Genomic DNA, 16,169 nt, shown 5'->3' with positions numbered 1-16,169 from the left:
GCTGCTGGTCTGGTGATATCCTGGGAGGACTAACAGTCCACCAACAGAGGCATCGACACAGTGGTAGAAGTAACATTGACGGTACCAATTTTTCTGTACTAGATGCGCATGTCGCCAATAAATGTCCTTTCAGTGATGCTTGAGGCAAAAATATTTAAAAATCCAATGCTAATTACTAATAGTCTATATAGAATGCAGAAGCGTTGTCTGATTGTTTCAATGTTGAAATATCGACTCTGCATTAAACAATGCTACATATATTACGTTGAAATACATGTACCAAGATTGGAAAAAAACAAACCATTGGTCATTAACGCATCAGCAAAATGACCTGTTTTAGGTTTAACAAGGAGAAAGTGTTCTTTCTTAAAACTAGTAATGTGTGGGAGTCTAAAGCAATTCTGGAAAATTATTGCCAACATTGGCGGTATCTTTCGATCCATTGATTCTGTCAGGCTTGTTTTTTTCAAAGTTGACCAGTTTGATTTAAAACTGCCCTTCTAAGCTATTGCCCAAAAACGTATAAAAACAGAACTAGGGCCCAAAATAAAATCGTATATTATATTATGATGATTTAATAACATTTTCTATTGACAATATCGGGTCCATATTCCTGGTACTCCGCATCTGTGATCCACCAGGATTGAAATGTGGATAATGAAGCAAGAATGGATCCACCAATCCACACTGAATACTTTCTTTCTGGAGGGGCAACTACTTTTGTTAGCATGCGTTCTGGAATCAAAGTGGCAAATTCGGTCTGCAAACGCTTTGCAAATCCTACAATACATTTGAATTCTACATATTGGTGATGACCAAAAAGCAAACAATTTCATTTCTATGATTTTTTTTTTAACATCTATGTAACATATGTCTAAGTAGGAATTGGCTTTGGAATATATACCAATTTTTGGCGCCATTTTTCGGGTATTATTAATTAAGATTAAATTCACAATGTATACTGCAAAATAAATATTAGACTCATATTACAAATTTTTTCGAACCCAAGTCCGATATTTAAGTGAGTTCATACTCAGATCTCAATCACAACTAAAAGTGACTTATATATAAAATGCAGTGTTCACATTTTAGATGAAACATATTTATTATGAGACAAACAGATGACATAAAGGCGTTTTTTTTTTGGACTCCACAAATAAAATAAATTTGTAGCGAATCCAAGTCCGATATTTAAGTGAGTTCATACTCAAATCTCAATCACAATTGAAAGTGACTTGTATATAAAATGCAGTGTTCACATTTTGGATGAAACATTTATTCTGAGACAAAAAGAGGACATAAAGGCGTATTATTTTTGACTCCACAAATAAAATAAATTTGTAGCGAACCAAAGTCCGATATTTAAGTGAATTCATACTCATATCCAATCACAATTGAAAGTGACTTGTATATAAAATGCAGTGTTCACATTTTGGATGACACATTTATTCTGAGACAAACAGAGGACATGTATATGTAAGAGAATGATAATCCCTTTCTTCATGATTAAGTACGAGCGTTAGCGAGTACTTATCATGAAGAAAGGGATTATCATTCTCTTACAAACTTAGAATATTGTAAAGTGCTCAAGGCTCAAATAATCTCTTGATTGGTTGTATTCAAGAATTAGTGTCATTGTCAGTGCAATGTTTATAATTGATGCATGACTTCCTTTTTCGGCATTTCATTTATGGGTTAGTTTTAGTGATGTAAGGACATTCTTATAATTTGGGAAATATTAAAAAAAAATGCGTTATAGACATTAGGTGACACAACAGTACAAAGAAAATGTAGGAATTGTATATGTTTCCTGATTGTGAGTATGAATGTATATCATGTAATATTTTAGTGAGGAATTATCCTTTTTTTATATACAGTTTAAATAAATAACTATATTTGAGTTACAACTAATTTTATTTCAAAGCCAATATTTTGGTCCAGCTTTTGAAATCAAATACTATTGCATTATGTCAGAGGAATGATCAAATAAAATGCCTTTAAAAGTTTTAAATATATTCAAAATTAAATTAAATTCCTATTTTTATTTTTTTATTTTAACGTAATATTGGAAATAACTATTCTTCCCAACCGCTAGTCCAGTTATCAGAGTTTTGGAAAGCTAAAGATTTGGGTTGTTTTTTATTTAAAACTTTTTTTTCTTTTATTGCATTGCTTTGATATTGTTTAATTTTTTAGTAATTTGAAGTTATTAATATTTTCATAATAACATTAAAGGTACCAGTTTTACTGCACCAGTAGACTCCAACTTATTTTGATTTTTTTTTGTTTCACAATTCAACTTTTAGTCAGTTTCAATCACTGTGTGATAAATCTTTTCAATCTAATAATGTGCTTCGGGGCAGTTGTAACTCATTTATAGAAACTCTTTGTTTTGAACTTTGAACACCCAAATAATAGGATAATCCCATGCTAAGAACATGATTTACATTCATTCTTCACAATTAAGAGACATCAAATTCTACAATTTCATTGGTCGAGAGCACTTTGCTATATTCTAAAAAGGCGTATTATTTTGGACTCCACAAATAAAATAAATTTGTAGCGAACCAAAGTCCGATATTTAAGTGAATTCATACTCATATCCAATCACAATTGAAGTGACTTGTATATAAAATAAAGTGTTCACATTTTGGATGAAACATTTATTCTGAGACAAACAGGAAATAAAGGCGTATTATTTTGGACTCTACAAATAAAATGCACAATGTATGAAAAGTGGAGACGTCTTATAGAAAAAAAAAACATCAAACGCAGGTATCAAAACAGACGATGCGAGCGAAACCATTAACTGAAAATAATGAACAGAACCGGTATTTATTCAAATCTACAGTAGTCAATATTGAGAGTCAAATATGAGCTGTATCGTATAGAAATCGACCTTGTGTAACTGACGATCATTACATCTGAAGACCTATTTGATTTGTAGCATACTTTTGTGTGAGTTTTGTAGGTTACTATGCAATGTATATTGATACATCTGTGGCATGAACTCTGGTTAATATTTCCTGATTTATCTTTTTAATCAAACGTAAATTTATTTGAAAAATAGAGATGCATGTTAAATGTAAATGAGATTGCAATCAAAGAAAACGAGCAAACATTGAAATGGTTAATATAAACGTTCTTTAATTGAGGACAAAAGTCTAACGATATGTCAATTTCTAACCCATTTGAGTTCAGACTGGTTATAATGTAAATATGCGGTGCTTTGCTTTTGCGCCAATTGGCATTTCATTTGCGCAGAAATTTGCTTTCATTTACGCCGAAAACCATATTTCATTTGCGCCAAAATAAAACATTGCATTTGCACCAATAATACAGGTTAATAGTATAAAAATAGTTCAATTCAGAGAGACTTTGAATAATAACTTTAAAACACAGAAATGTTTTGATTGCGTAAGAAAATATGTGACTCCGAAATCAGTCATCGTTCCCATAAGGGATACACTCTTAATATTATAGATTCATTTATTTTTGCGGGTACCAATTTTCGAGGATTCAGGAAAGCTCGCACTTTCGTGGATATTACGTTTTGTGGTTTAGACAAACATGTCGAAGTCAGCATACAAGCCAATGGAAAATTTGTTATTCGTTGAACATTTAAATTCGTGGTTTACCTGTACCAACGAAATTCACGAAAATTGGTATCCAACGAATAATAATGAATCTACAGTAATAACAGTTCTGTTATAAATCAACGAGATAAAACATAAAAGAAAGCACTGTACACTGTATTAAACGAGTGGTCAAAACACTTACAAACATAATTTCCTCTATATACAAATAAGGAGATGTGGTATGATTGCCGATGAGACAACTATCCACCAAGGTTCAAATGAAGTGAATGAAAGCCATAATAGGTAACCGTCAGGCCTTCAAAAACCCATTTCTTATAGTCGGCTTTAAACAGCTTTAACACGAAAAATATGAAACAATCTAATTCTGAGAAAAGCTAACGGCCTGTTTGTCTCAGAATTGACTATGTCCATTTTGACACCTCAAACATGTGAACACTATATAATTTGAAACCTACGTGACTCTCAGTATTCTATCTTGAAATGAGTATGAACTCCGTTATATGTTACCTGTTAATTGCGTAAATGTAGTAACTGTTTTTATACACACGTTTACGGGACGTATTATGGTATACCGTTGTCCGTCCGTCGCCAACATGTCGGACATTAACACAAAAACGCTTTAACCAAATTGAGGGGCCTCGGTGGCCGAGTGGTCTAAGTAGTTACTACTGTAATCACTAGCCAGTCGACACTGAGGTTGTGAGTTCGAACCCAGCTCGTGCGGGTGCACTCGACTCCAATCTTAATTGACTAGGATTGTCAGTTTTCCTATCGAAGGTCGGTGGTTTTCTCCGGGCACTCCGGCTTCCTCCATCAATAAAAACTGGCCGCCACGAAATAGCCCAATAAAAACTGGCCGCCACGAAATAGCCCAATAAAAACTGGCCGCCACGAAATAGCCCAAAGGCGGTGCTTAAAAGTGTCGTTAAAACACCAAAAATCAAAAAATCAATCTTTAACCAAATTGAATTAAACTTTGGTGAATTGTTTATATCTATTGACGTGAGCACCCTTTCGTTTTTTTTTATAAATTTTATATTTTACTTTTCCTAGTTTTGGGGTTTTTTTCATTACAAAAATTTTTTTTTTTCCAGTTTTCGGACAATAACTCAAAAACACTTTCACAAATTTGCATCAAACTTTGGTAAATTGTTTATACATATTGACATGAGCTCTCTTTCGATTTTTATTAATCTAAGATTTTACGTTTTCGAGTTGTGGGTTTTTATTCATTACAAAAAGGGGGATTTTCCAGTTTTCGGACAATAACTCAAAAATGCTTTGATCAGTTTTCCCGAAACTTTGGTGAATTGTTTATATCTATTGACGTAAGCTCCCTTTCAATTTTTATAAATTTCAGATTTTACCTTTTACTTATTATCGGGTTTTATTCATTAAAAAAAGGAGGATTTTTCAGTTTTCCGACAATTACTCAGAAATACTTTCAGCAGTTTTCTTGAAACTTTGGTAAATTGTTTATATCTATTGTTGTAAGCTCCCATTTGATTTTTATAAATTTTAGATTTTTACGTTTTTTTTTCATAAAAAAGGGGTGATTTTCAAGTTTTCGGACGATATCCTTAAAGTGCTTTGAGCAGTTTTCATTAAACTTTGGTGACTGATTTATATCTATTAAGATAACCTCCCATTATTTTTTTTTATAAATTTCTGATATAACTTTGGGAAGCTATTGCACTTTATTCTTTGAAAACACGACGGGTGTATCATGCGCTCATGGCGCATCTGTTCATTATTTTTTTTGCGTAAATGAAATATAATCTTGTGGCGCAAATGAAAGATTGGATTTTGTGAAAATTGGCGCAAATGCAATCCGCCCGTAAATTTGACCCCATATTTGATTACCTGAGAACATTGTACAACCTCCAGATATAAGTATGTTTGTATAATAATGTTTTCTCCAGTCCATGTCAATTGCCATTATTGAGTCGTACAATAACTTGTGTATACCATCAGAACCTATATCTAAAAAAGAACACAAATTTTAACTGGCAATAAACGTCACATACTACCGAAATATACTCATTACCGAGTATGTACTTACATGTGCAACACGACGGGTGCTACATTAGGAGCAGGATCTGCCTACTCTTTCGGAGCACCTAAAATCGGAGTATTTTTCTGTTTGTTTTAATATCACGGTAAATTGTATTCAAAATAAATTGCAATTTTATCATATTTGTTTTTTACTTAAATAGCCCAAATACTGTTCATGGAAAATTATTTTAAAGGATTGAGAAACATATTACTATTGCCATTGATATTCAAATGGAGAATAAGCTGCACATTTCATAACCACCGAATAAACTCAAACTCTCAAGTTTTATTTCAAGCATACAAATTTATAAACCAGAATTTTAAAAGTTTCATAGGAAAACCATAATCAATGCATGAAATAAGTTTGAGCAGTTTGTGCGCATGTTAGGACTTAACGTACTCTTATTGTCGAGGTGAAGAAAACTCGTTAAATTGACTATCGATGGTTTGGTGACCCGATATAAATATAACATAAATAGACAGACCAACATGTACAATAGTATTATGGTGATTTATTTTATAAGATTGAGAATGAAAATGGGGAATATGTCAAAGAGATAACAACTCGACCAAAGAGCAGATAACAGCCGAAGGCCACCAATGGATCTTCAACGCAGCGAGAAAATCCCGCAAACGGGCATGGCCCCAGGGACTCAGCTGGCCCATAATACAAATGTGTAGCAGTTCAGTGAAAATGGACGTCATACTAAACTCCAAAACAAATACATGAACTTAAATTAAAAAACATACAAGACTATATGCATTATTTCATGGCTTAAATACCAAAAGAGTAAATTATCCATTTACTTTATCAGACATATGATTTGTTGTAGGCCGAATCCGTCAACGAAATGGTTCTTCCTCGTGAATTTATTGATTCTTTTCTCATTTTATTTTACTGAACTTGCTGGGCACATTCGGAACCCATCTACAACCAAAGGATGCAAACATGCGGAACACACTAAGTTTTAATCGTCGTCTTAGTATGTCAGCAATGCTTTTGATGCCCTTATTTTTTAGATCACATTACCAAATAAGATGCTACTACCGAATTAAAAATTTCAATATTCAGCTTTAATTTATGTTTAAAACAAAAATATCATACTTTTATTTTTTTTTTATCAAAATCGTAGACTCACTAAGAAGTAAATCGAGGAGGCAATGGGGTTGAAAATTTCCAAGCTAATGTACTATAGAACATACAGGACTGCTTAAGATTATTAGAATTGTTATATGCCCGTTTAATACTTTCCCAGATAAAGCGAAGTAAAAATTCTGCAGATATATACATTTAGAATACATATAAATATCGAAAAAAAACATAATTGATAATTTGAAGCTTATTGACTAGCTTCTCATATGTTTCCTTGCTTTAAAAACATTTAAACATTCCTGATGAAAGTAGGTCCAGAAATTAAAGTCAATAGCTGTATGGAATTGATAAGTGTTTTTTCCGTTTGATTTAGATTTGCCATTTCCTTAAAAAAATCCAATGAATTTATTGTAAACATTACATATTCTGCCCCTTAATTGTCTTCGTAATTGATATCAACTTTATAGGGTATACTTGAATTAGCTTTACTGAATAATTCATTCTAGTGCATGTGTCATATCTTAAATGTTTTTTTTAATTTGTTAAGATGTGGTGCATTTGCAGTGATGATGTTACACAAATGTGTTTTTCCGGCTTTTAACGCACTTCAGTTTCGTTTATCAAATAAGTTAGGTTACCGCTTTTGACATAAATAAAGGCAACAGTAGTATACGCTGTTTAATAGCCATAAATCGATTAAACGAAAACAAATCTGGGTGACAATCTAAAACCGAGGGAAACACATCAACTCTAAGAGGAAAACAACGGAACAACAGAAACACTGAACTGCAACAAAAACAAACGCCAACATACATGTACATATAAACTGACTTTTTGATAATAACTGCCATATTCATGACTTGGTACCGGACATTTTAAGAACAAATGGTGGGTTGAACCTGGTTTTAGGCTAGCCAAATCTCCCACTTATATGGCAATGTTTCATGTACATTTCATGTGTGGCAATATATTCATGAAATCAAGACTTTGTTAATTTGTTGCGTTCAAAACATTTTTCATGAGAGTCTGGAAAAGTGATGGGGTTTGTGTTATTCCAGATTTTTCTGTGCATTACTTGTTAATATTAGTATAAATTTATATTGGAGGTTTGCCTTTTCAGGACAAGAAGGATAACTCCAGCATATACAAGTGTAAGGTTCATTAACTGTTGAAAAAGAAATCATAAATTTACCGTTACCTTTCGTAGGTCGAAACAAAAGCTCTGGACACTGGAATCTCTCCTTGCCAATGGTAATACAATTTCCATCTGGAAGTTCATACGATTTATCAACATCAGGAAAACATTCAGACAAAGTAATTTCTTTAGAGTAATCTTCGGCAACATAACACAACTTTTCTTTCATATCTCTTACAATTTCAAAATCACCTGCAATGAATAATTTTGTGACATATTAAAACGCAACGCAATCGAACCGTTGTTAATTATTCAGAAATGAATGGTACCATATGTGATGGGAACTAAAAATAACATGTTATTAATCTGGTGCGTTCAAAGCTCTTTTCTTGCTTGGTCTTCATTAGCAACGATTCAAGCCAACATACTTAAAACAAATGAAATATAAATAATTGAATACTTGGGGAGCTAAATGTATAACGTAATGCAATTCGAAAAATCTTCGTGATTGGCTATATGAAGGAAAAGATGTTCTATTCAGTGAAAGAACACCATAAGATCAGGTTTCTTTAAGTTTTAATGAAACGTTCCCATATGTACTCAGTCTCATAAGAACAAAGGAATAAGCCAGTAAGCAGAAAAGCATAGTTGCTTCCAATAGGCATTGTAATTCTCTGTTGAGAAACTTGTCCAAAAACGTAACAAAATCAAATTTTCTTTTTTCAAAAGCATGAATATCCCAAAACAAGATTGAAGTGAGAGGAAAGTCAAGGCTTTTTCTACTGTTGCACAAGGAGACGTGACTTAGATTGCAAGTGTTTTAACAGTTCTTTTGATTCTTTTAGTTGAAAGAAAAAATGTAGCAACAATGTGTAAATACGAAGAGTTGATAATGAAAATTTTTTTTTAAAAAGACGACGAATATACCAAGAGGACGCTATGAAAAGCAAAATTAAGCAAAACAGACTCCACCAAAAACCAAGGACAACCTCCGAAAGGGCATGTAGTTCCTGCTCCACTAATGACTCCTGTCATGTAAATCATTGCACGTGTATATTTCGTGCCAGGTCGATTTCATTGTTATCAAATTCTTGGAAAAGAGGTAGGGATTGTTCGTTGTTGCAACAATAATTGGAACATATTCGTGGTCACTTATTGACGAATATTTCATAGCTGTCAACGAAATCATGATGACTTCCGTATATATTTAAAGGGATTACTTTACCATATGGTTCAATAGCTTTCTTGTTCGGTGTTATTTAACTTTTTTTGACTGATAACCTTTTTTTGGGGGGGGGGGGGGGAGGAGGGGGGAGAAATACACTGCATATTCAAATGATGAAACTGAGAGTTCATAATGGAATGAAAATCATCTCTTTTGTCGTAAAGTAAGTTCACAACGGACCCTCATTATTAATATTAAATGTATGTCGATATGAATTATTTTGAAAATTCATAATTGAAAAATTATAAATTCTCCAAAATAAGTGAGTTCTGCTGATATATTACCAGTGGTTACGAAATCTTGTCCCTTTTCATGCAACAGAGTCTGTAAATAAGATGTAAGGTCTCTGCCTCCTATATCGAGTCTCTTTATGGCAGGTTGTATGCAAATCCTGTGAACGAATTGAGTATTCTAAATATGTACAACGTCAACAACGTCAAGATGCCCTGACCTTGTGTTTCAGCAACGATTTGAATATTTTAGATATACATGTACAATGTAAAAAATGCCCTGACCTTGTGTTTCGGCAACGAGTTGAATATTTAAGATATGCACAATGTCAAGATGCCCTTGCTTGGTGTTTCAGTAACAAATTGACTATCGTATATACGAACAAATGTTGAGATGCCCTTGCCTTGTGTTTCAGTAAGGATATATATACAAATGTCGAAATGCATTGGCTAAGTGGTTTAGAAACCAATTGAACATCTTAGATATAAATAAATGTCGAAATGCCGTGGCCTTGTGTTTCAGCAACTACCTGAATGTTTAGCATAACATGTACATGTAATGCCCTATGTTGTCGGCAATACAATTAATTGCCAACGAAGTACTAGTAAATAAAAAAATGTTTCCTTTTTTCCCACATTATGTTGAAGGTCCGGGTTTTTTCATCGTAAATAGTCATTTCTGTGGATGGAATTTGATTAATCAAAATGGCCAACAGTGTTATGTAGCATATTTTATCATATTTCAACATTGCCATAAAGCGCGAGGTTTGGCTAGCCACAAAACCAGGTTCAACCTACCATTCGTTCTTAAAAAGTCATGTACCTCGTCAGGAATATGGGAGTTGCTATCGAATACTTCGTTTCTATGTATGTTGCATTGTCGTTTTTTTTGTTGTTGTTGCACTTCAGTGTTTCTGTTGTTTCGTTGTTTTCCTCTTATAGATGGTGTGTTTTCCTCGGTTTAAGTTTGTAACCTGAATTTGTTTTCTTTCAATCGATTTATGACTTTTGAACAACGGTGTACTACTGTTGCCCTTATTTGTCAACTTACCTTCACATACAGGAACTATATGTGTCACACCATCTCCTATTTCTAGCATGATTGCAGAGCCTCTCCCCGATGCATAACATGACAAAAGACCTTGCATACTCACGTAAAATGCAGGTACTTTATACTTTTCGAAAAATATCTGCATACAAATAATAACAAGTTTTCTTACAACTATTTTTATATGAAAATATATAAATACAACTTCCACATTGAAGAGTAATGTGAAATTAGACAAAAACGACAATTGTAACTTTATTGTTATATGTGAAATTTTGCAACTGTCACAGGTTTAAAACGATTAATTTTGCAATAACATGAAATGCGCAAAATATATTGATATATATTCAACCTGGATAATGTTTTCGATCATCGGAAGTATTTGGGCGTGTATAATCGATTTCAAATCAATGCAAAAAACATTTTTCCATTTCGTTTTCGTATGTTTAAACAAGAAGTTAACCGAAAAACGAAGTATACCTTAAATGTATTTCAAGTTTAAAAAGAAACAAAACAAACAATTAAAAAAAAAACGTTCCTGTTGATATTTTTTCTAGTTGACAGTTTTTCTTTAAATACTATCATATGATACAACAATGCAAAGCAAATTGTAAAGATTGCAAATTAGGGGCAATTACTCCCTTTTACAACCCCAAGAATCTTGTATTAATTAAGAATTTAATGCTTCTTTTTGTAAATTTATTGAGGCGTAAAAGCGTTGACCGAAGTTCATTTTGTATGAAGCGTAGACGCGCCTCATCCTAAAAATGAACGCACGGTCAACGCTTTTACAACACTTGAAAATTACTAACAAAAGCATTCAATACTTATAATTACATTGAAAACACGATTTTTATCACGTTTTTCTTTTATTTATCTGTGCACTTTATTGCGGAAGCTCGTGTCAGCATGAACGTTACAATTCATTTTGAAATGAATGTCGATTTTAGAATTACGCGAGATTCCGGTTATCCAATCATAATAACGTATTATAATTAAATGTTATTATTACTTTATGAGATGAATGATCACACGAAACCTAAAAAAATAGCCAAACCATCTTGAGGTAATTTCCCGAATGGGTTGGCATCTATTTGTCTTAATATTTCCCAATTCATCAACGTAAAAGTTAATTATTGTTTGTTTTAAATCATGTTAGGGGCTAAGCACTGAATACTGAACCCTTAAAGAAATATCGTTGACTGAGGAAGTTGAACCTTTGTTTCTTCAAAATTTCTCAATAGAAATGTATCCCATACGTCATATCAGTGGCGAAGCACTGACTACGGGCGAGGCTCATAAAAATTTGGAGACTAACAGTCTGTATGCTCCCTGAATATTTAATCCACATACCTGTGCCGTTTTCTCCCTATTATATTTTGGATTAAGTGGAGGTTCTGTTAGGAGAAATGGGTGCTCCTCTGGTGCTGTCCGAAGATAAGTATAAAAAATATCATGCCATATTAGTTCCATGTCGTCCCAATTTGTTACAATTCCATGTTCTATTGGATAATCCAATGAGAGCACACCGCGTCTGTTCTGTGCCACATCTCCAACATAGTTATCCCTGAATACCATACTCTGGAGATAAAAAAATCGTTAAAAAATGTATTGGGATCAAACCTGATCCTTATATATTAAAGTGCTATTAGCCACGATTTGACCAACAAATAAATTACGATTTCTTTTGTTTCAAGTATTTACTTAAAAGGAATTTTGCAATGTCATTTCGTTATAAGCAATCATTTTGGCTCAAATTTGTCAAATAATCTCAAAAACATTGCTGATGTATTATTGACTTGTAAGTCAATAATTTAATCTCATTCAATCTGTGTTCATATGACCTCATGTTTAACCCTAAGCAGAAGATAAGTTACGCAGGTACTAGGCCTTACTTATACAGATGAAACGATGATTTTCATATAAATATAACAAGAAGTCAAAAAGACCTAGATAAATCCAACTGCACGCGTTCGCTATTAACTTCTTTTTATAGGTTATACTTATATCGGTTTATATGACCGTCGGCAGTCTTCGGGAAAATCTCGATGGTTCATTAGATGCCGTATAGATTCAAATAATCACGAAATGCTGATTCACATTATCGAGTCCATGCATTGTAAATTGTTTACATATTTGGATATATGTTTTAATATTCTTTAATCAAATGTGAGAAATTGATTCAAATCGACAAATTAGGATTTGACAGCTAATGGTAACATGTGCAGAGGCGGATCCAGAATTTTAATCGTAAAACATTAATAAATGCACTGAAAGAAGGAAGGCAGAAAACCTGTCCACTTATTTATTCAAATTGAAAAATTGTTTTTTAACCTATTACGATTTTTGTGTGCATCAAAATTGATGTTATATATGTATCCTGTTGTATTCATAGTGAACTCCTACTCAAGCTGGTCAACTTTTACAACAACAAAAAACACCTTTAAGTTGTGGCAGAAGAAGAGACCGAATTTGTCTGATTTGTTTTAATTGCATTTACGTTTCATAAGAAACATTATTCTTACTTCACATTTTGTATATGACCTTGATCTGCCCACTACCGTGCTGTACACACATCTTGGGGCATCATCACCAGCAAAACCGCCCTTGGTCACACCCGAACCGTTGTCAATGACAACGGCTTGCATATCGTCGTATACAGACATTCTGAAAACATATTTTAACTTATATGTAGGGTTTTATTCCACAAGTTATCATTTCTATTAATTTAAACTAAAAGACCAATAACAAGGAACATGTAGAGTAAACAATAACAACAGACAAAATGATAGAGCGAAATAAATGTCCAATTTAGAGTCAATCGTCTGTCTTGCAGGCAGAATTCCAACAATATAAACAAACGAGTCTCTGTTTACAAATACAAAGTGTGGAGATGAGACCACTATCGATCGAAGACTAAAAGACAAGGCTGAAAATAACAACCGTACGGCCTTCAATTTGTGTTTTTTTTTATTAAGAGGTAGGAAATTTTTTATGATGGAATAATCATTTTCACCTGAAAGCCTAGTCAGATTTATTCATTTCGCGCCACATAAACGCCAAAATTATTTTTTTGCTTTATTTTTCAAAACTATTTACTGCTTTTTGTGCCCCAGAATATCAAAGTTCATCTTGTCTTTGGCAAGATTTTTAATTATCAGTTTTTACAAGGACACCATGTTAATCCTCTTGTAAAGCATATCTCCCCTTATCGGAATTACAATAATCGTCCATTTAGTAACTCAAGGTAACACAATGAAATTGACCGTATCTGACTGGAATATCATGCACTCTGTCTTCAGTTAACAAACAATGCTCGTTTAGTTGGATTTCCCTTTAACAAGCAATCTTTGGCTATGTGAGCATATGACAAAGTTGCAATTAATGTTCAGGGCCCGTATGCATAACACAACTGAAATTGAGAAATCCAATCGAAGAACTAATTTATCGTTGGACATGTAGAAAAATCCGTCACTTCGGAACAAATTTTAAATCAAGTGGTTTTATGCATACAGGCCCTAATTCATACTCGGTTTCATTATTGGGTAATGCACGTTACACTGAATAGTTCTACGAGATAGGAAAACCAATAACTAAGATATGATTTGTTTCGTTCAATCATTAATGAAAGTGAAATAGTGAAATGATAATTCGCTTTTAGAAGCCAGTTTGGTTTCAATTTTATCAAAATAAGCTAAGAAACATCGCTGATGAATTATTCACTTGCAAGTGAATTGTTCGACCTCATTGAATCCGTATGCATGTGAACTTCAATGTAACACCATAACTAGAGATGGGCTACGCATGATTTAGGCGTAGTCAGTTAATAAAGGGAAAAGAATTTCAACATTGAAAGTGACACAAGGGAAACCCATCTGATTGACTGATTCAATCCAGAAAAACCCATTCTTATACAGGTAAAACGATAATTAACATATATTTTTGAACAGCGGTATAGTACTAATATTGCCTTAATTTAAACATATAGTATGAAATCAAACAGACCTAAACTAATCCAGTTGCACGAGTTCGCTTTCAATTTATATATATATTTATGTTTATATCGAATTATATGACCGTCGGAACTCTTTGGAGGTCACCTCGATGGTTTATCAAATGGCTTCAAGACTAAAATACACACAAAATGTTGTTACATATTATCAACCACCGTGCATTGTAAATTGTTTATTTTAGACTTTAAGAATTTAGATAAACGTTTTAGTTTGTTATAAGTCAAATATGAGAATTTGAGTGAAATCTGTAAACATGAATTTGACATATATATAATGCAGTTTCTAAAAAAAGAAGTGAACTAATAATAAGTATCAATTCTGCATTTAATACCAGCTTTTTAAAAACAGCAAAAACACGTTCAGATGTGACCATTGATAACCTCTACGTGTGTTACTGTTTAGCCATGCGTACATAAACAAATCAAAAGCATCAACGATACCAGGCTTATAATATGGTACGCCAGACACTCATCAGTGGCGCTCGAATCGAAAGAGTTGGAAAACAAATCAAATTGAAAAGTTGAACATTTTTATCAACATTAAATTACCCCCCTCCCCAGAAAAATGAACATTATCAATGAAATTTCATGGCAGCACAAAAGTACTGGGCTGGTGATACACTCAGGGACGAAACGTCTTCCAGCAGTGGGGTCCACCCAGTAGTTGTGATATTATCTTGACCATATATTTATAAATGACTTATGACTTGTTCTTACATTGATCGTATTATAATTTCATTTATAGTAGATGTTGTTGTTGAATATATTATTGTCTGTATCGGGATCACGCCTCAATTGTGCTCTTTCCAATAAAATATTGAATTTAATAAATCTTATATAATAAAACATGGAATATTTCAAAATGGTCTTAGGATTTTATAAATTTAAAAACTGGGGAGTAACGAGACACGTTTTCATTTCCTCATTCCAAAAGTGAACTTATTCTGATAGGATTTATTAATTTATGTCTAGATCTGCTTCTTAAGTATTTGTTCAATAATTTAAGTTTTATAAATTATTTGCTTTGTTGATTACTTATAAAAACATATTTATATGTTTTCATTTTCTCTTTGATTCAGTGAATTGTTTACAAGTTTATATGGAGTAAACATGGTAAATGTAACCTTCCATTCACTAAACCATATCATAATATGAATGAAGTGTTTACCCTAACGTCCTTCCGTATATAGAATAATTTGTTTTGTTTGGAGGGCGTGATTATATTACTATATTTCCCCCAAAATTACAATTTTCAAATTGTACTTACATACTTGTCTTATTGTCAACCCATTGGTTCTTCAGAATTCTTCACAAAAAGTATAAATATCCAACAGAATATATCCTGTTGACTGCATAATATTACATGTAAAGTATGTAAATGCTAAAAATAGATAACAAGTCACACAACCATGAACAAGGGGATTTAATCATCAACTAAATACTTCCCGCGAAAAGGTGTACAAAAGCAAGTATTAAATTTTAAATTAAAAGCAGATGATACGCAAAAACAAATTGTGAAATATAAATTTACTTAATTTTTTTTGTAATTTCTGTTTTTTTTCTTCAAATGTGTATATTATATACTGAATACAATAATCAAACCGTTTTAGATATGTCCAGTATGAGTATATATACATTATAGTTACATATTTGCTTTGAAATTTCGTCTCGTATACCTGTATCTACAAGACACCCCAAGATAAAATTTTAAACTTTAAGAAAAAAGAAAAGAAAATGAGATCTTTCAAAATGATCTAAAGATTTTAGAATTA

At 32.7% G+C, this 16,169-nt stretch overlaps 1 protein-coding gene across 1 annotated transcript; it reads right to left on the bottom strand.

The window, feature by feature from the left end:
- Positions 1 to 559: 559 nt before the first annotated feature.
- Positions 560 to 15,789, bottom strand: LOC127714297 (actin, clone 302-like). The gene is made up of 8 exons (XM_052220358.1): positions 15,669 to 15,789; positions 12,911 to 13,052; positions 11,739 to 11,966; positions 10,385 to 10,527; positions 9,392 to 9,498; positions 7,946 to 8,134; positions 5,463 to 5,582; positions 560 to 780 (listed from the first exon to the last, which is right to left on the bottom strand). Exons 2-8 carry the CDS (start codon positions 13,049 to 13,051, stop codon positions 575 to 577), a joined length of 1,134 nt encoding a protein of 377 aa, XP_052076318.1. The 5' UTR covers position 13,052; positions 15,669 to 15,789; the 3' UTR covers positions 560 to 574.
- Between the last annotated feature and the right edge of the window lie 380 nt (positions 15,790 to 16,169).

Source organism: Mytilus californianus, unplaced genomic scaffold (assembly GCF_021869535.1).
Source record: "Mytilus californianus isolate M0D057914Y unplaced genomic scaffold, xbMytCali1.0.p SCAF_9, whole genome shotgun sequence".
NCBI lineage: Eukaryota > Metazoa > Mollusca > Bivalvia > Mytilida > Mytilidae > Mytilus > Mytilus californianus.
Note: the sequence above shows the minus strand (reverse complement) of the source record. Positions and strands in the feature narration are given on the sequence as shown.

Excerpts from the sequence above, each read along its gene's own strand:
- LOC127714297 (XM_052220358.1), bottom strand. The coding sequence starts at position 13,051 with ATGTCTGTATACGACGATATGCAAGCCGTTGTCATTGACAACGGTTCG. Across the intron at positions 11,967-12,910 it reads GGTCATATACAAAATGTGAA|AGTATGGTATTCAGGGATAA; the intron begins GTAAGAATAATG and ends TTTTATCTCCAG. Across the intron at positions 9,499-10,384 it reads GTTCCTGTATGTGAAGGTAA|GATTTGCATACAACCTGCCA; the intron begins GTTGACAAATAA and ends ATTCGTTCACAG.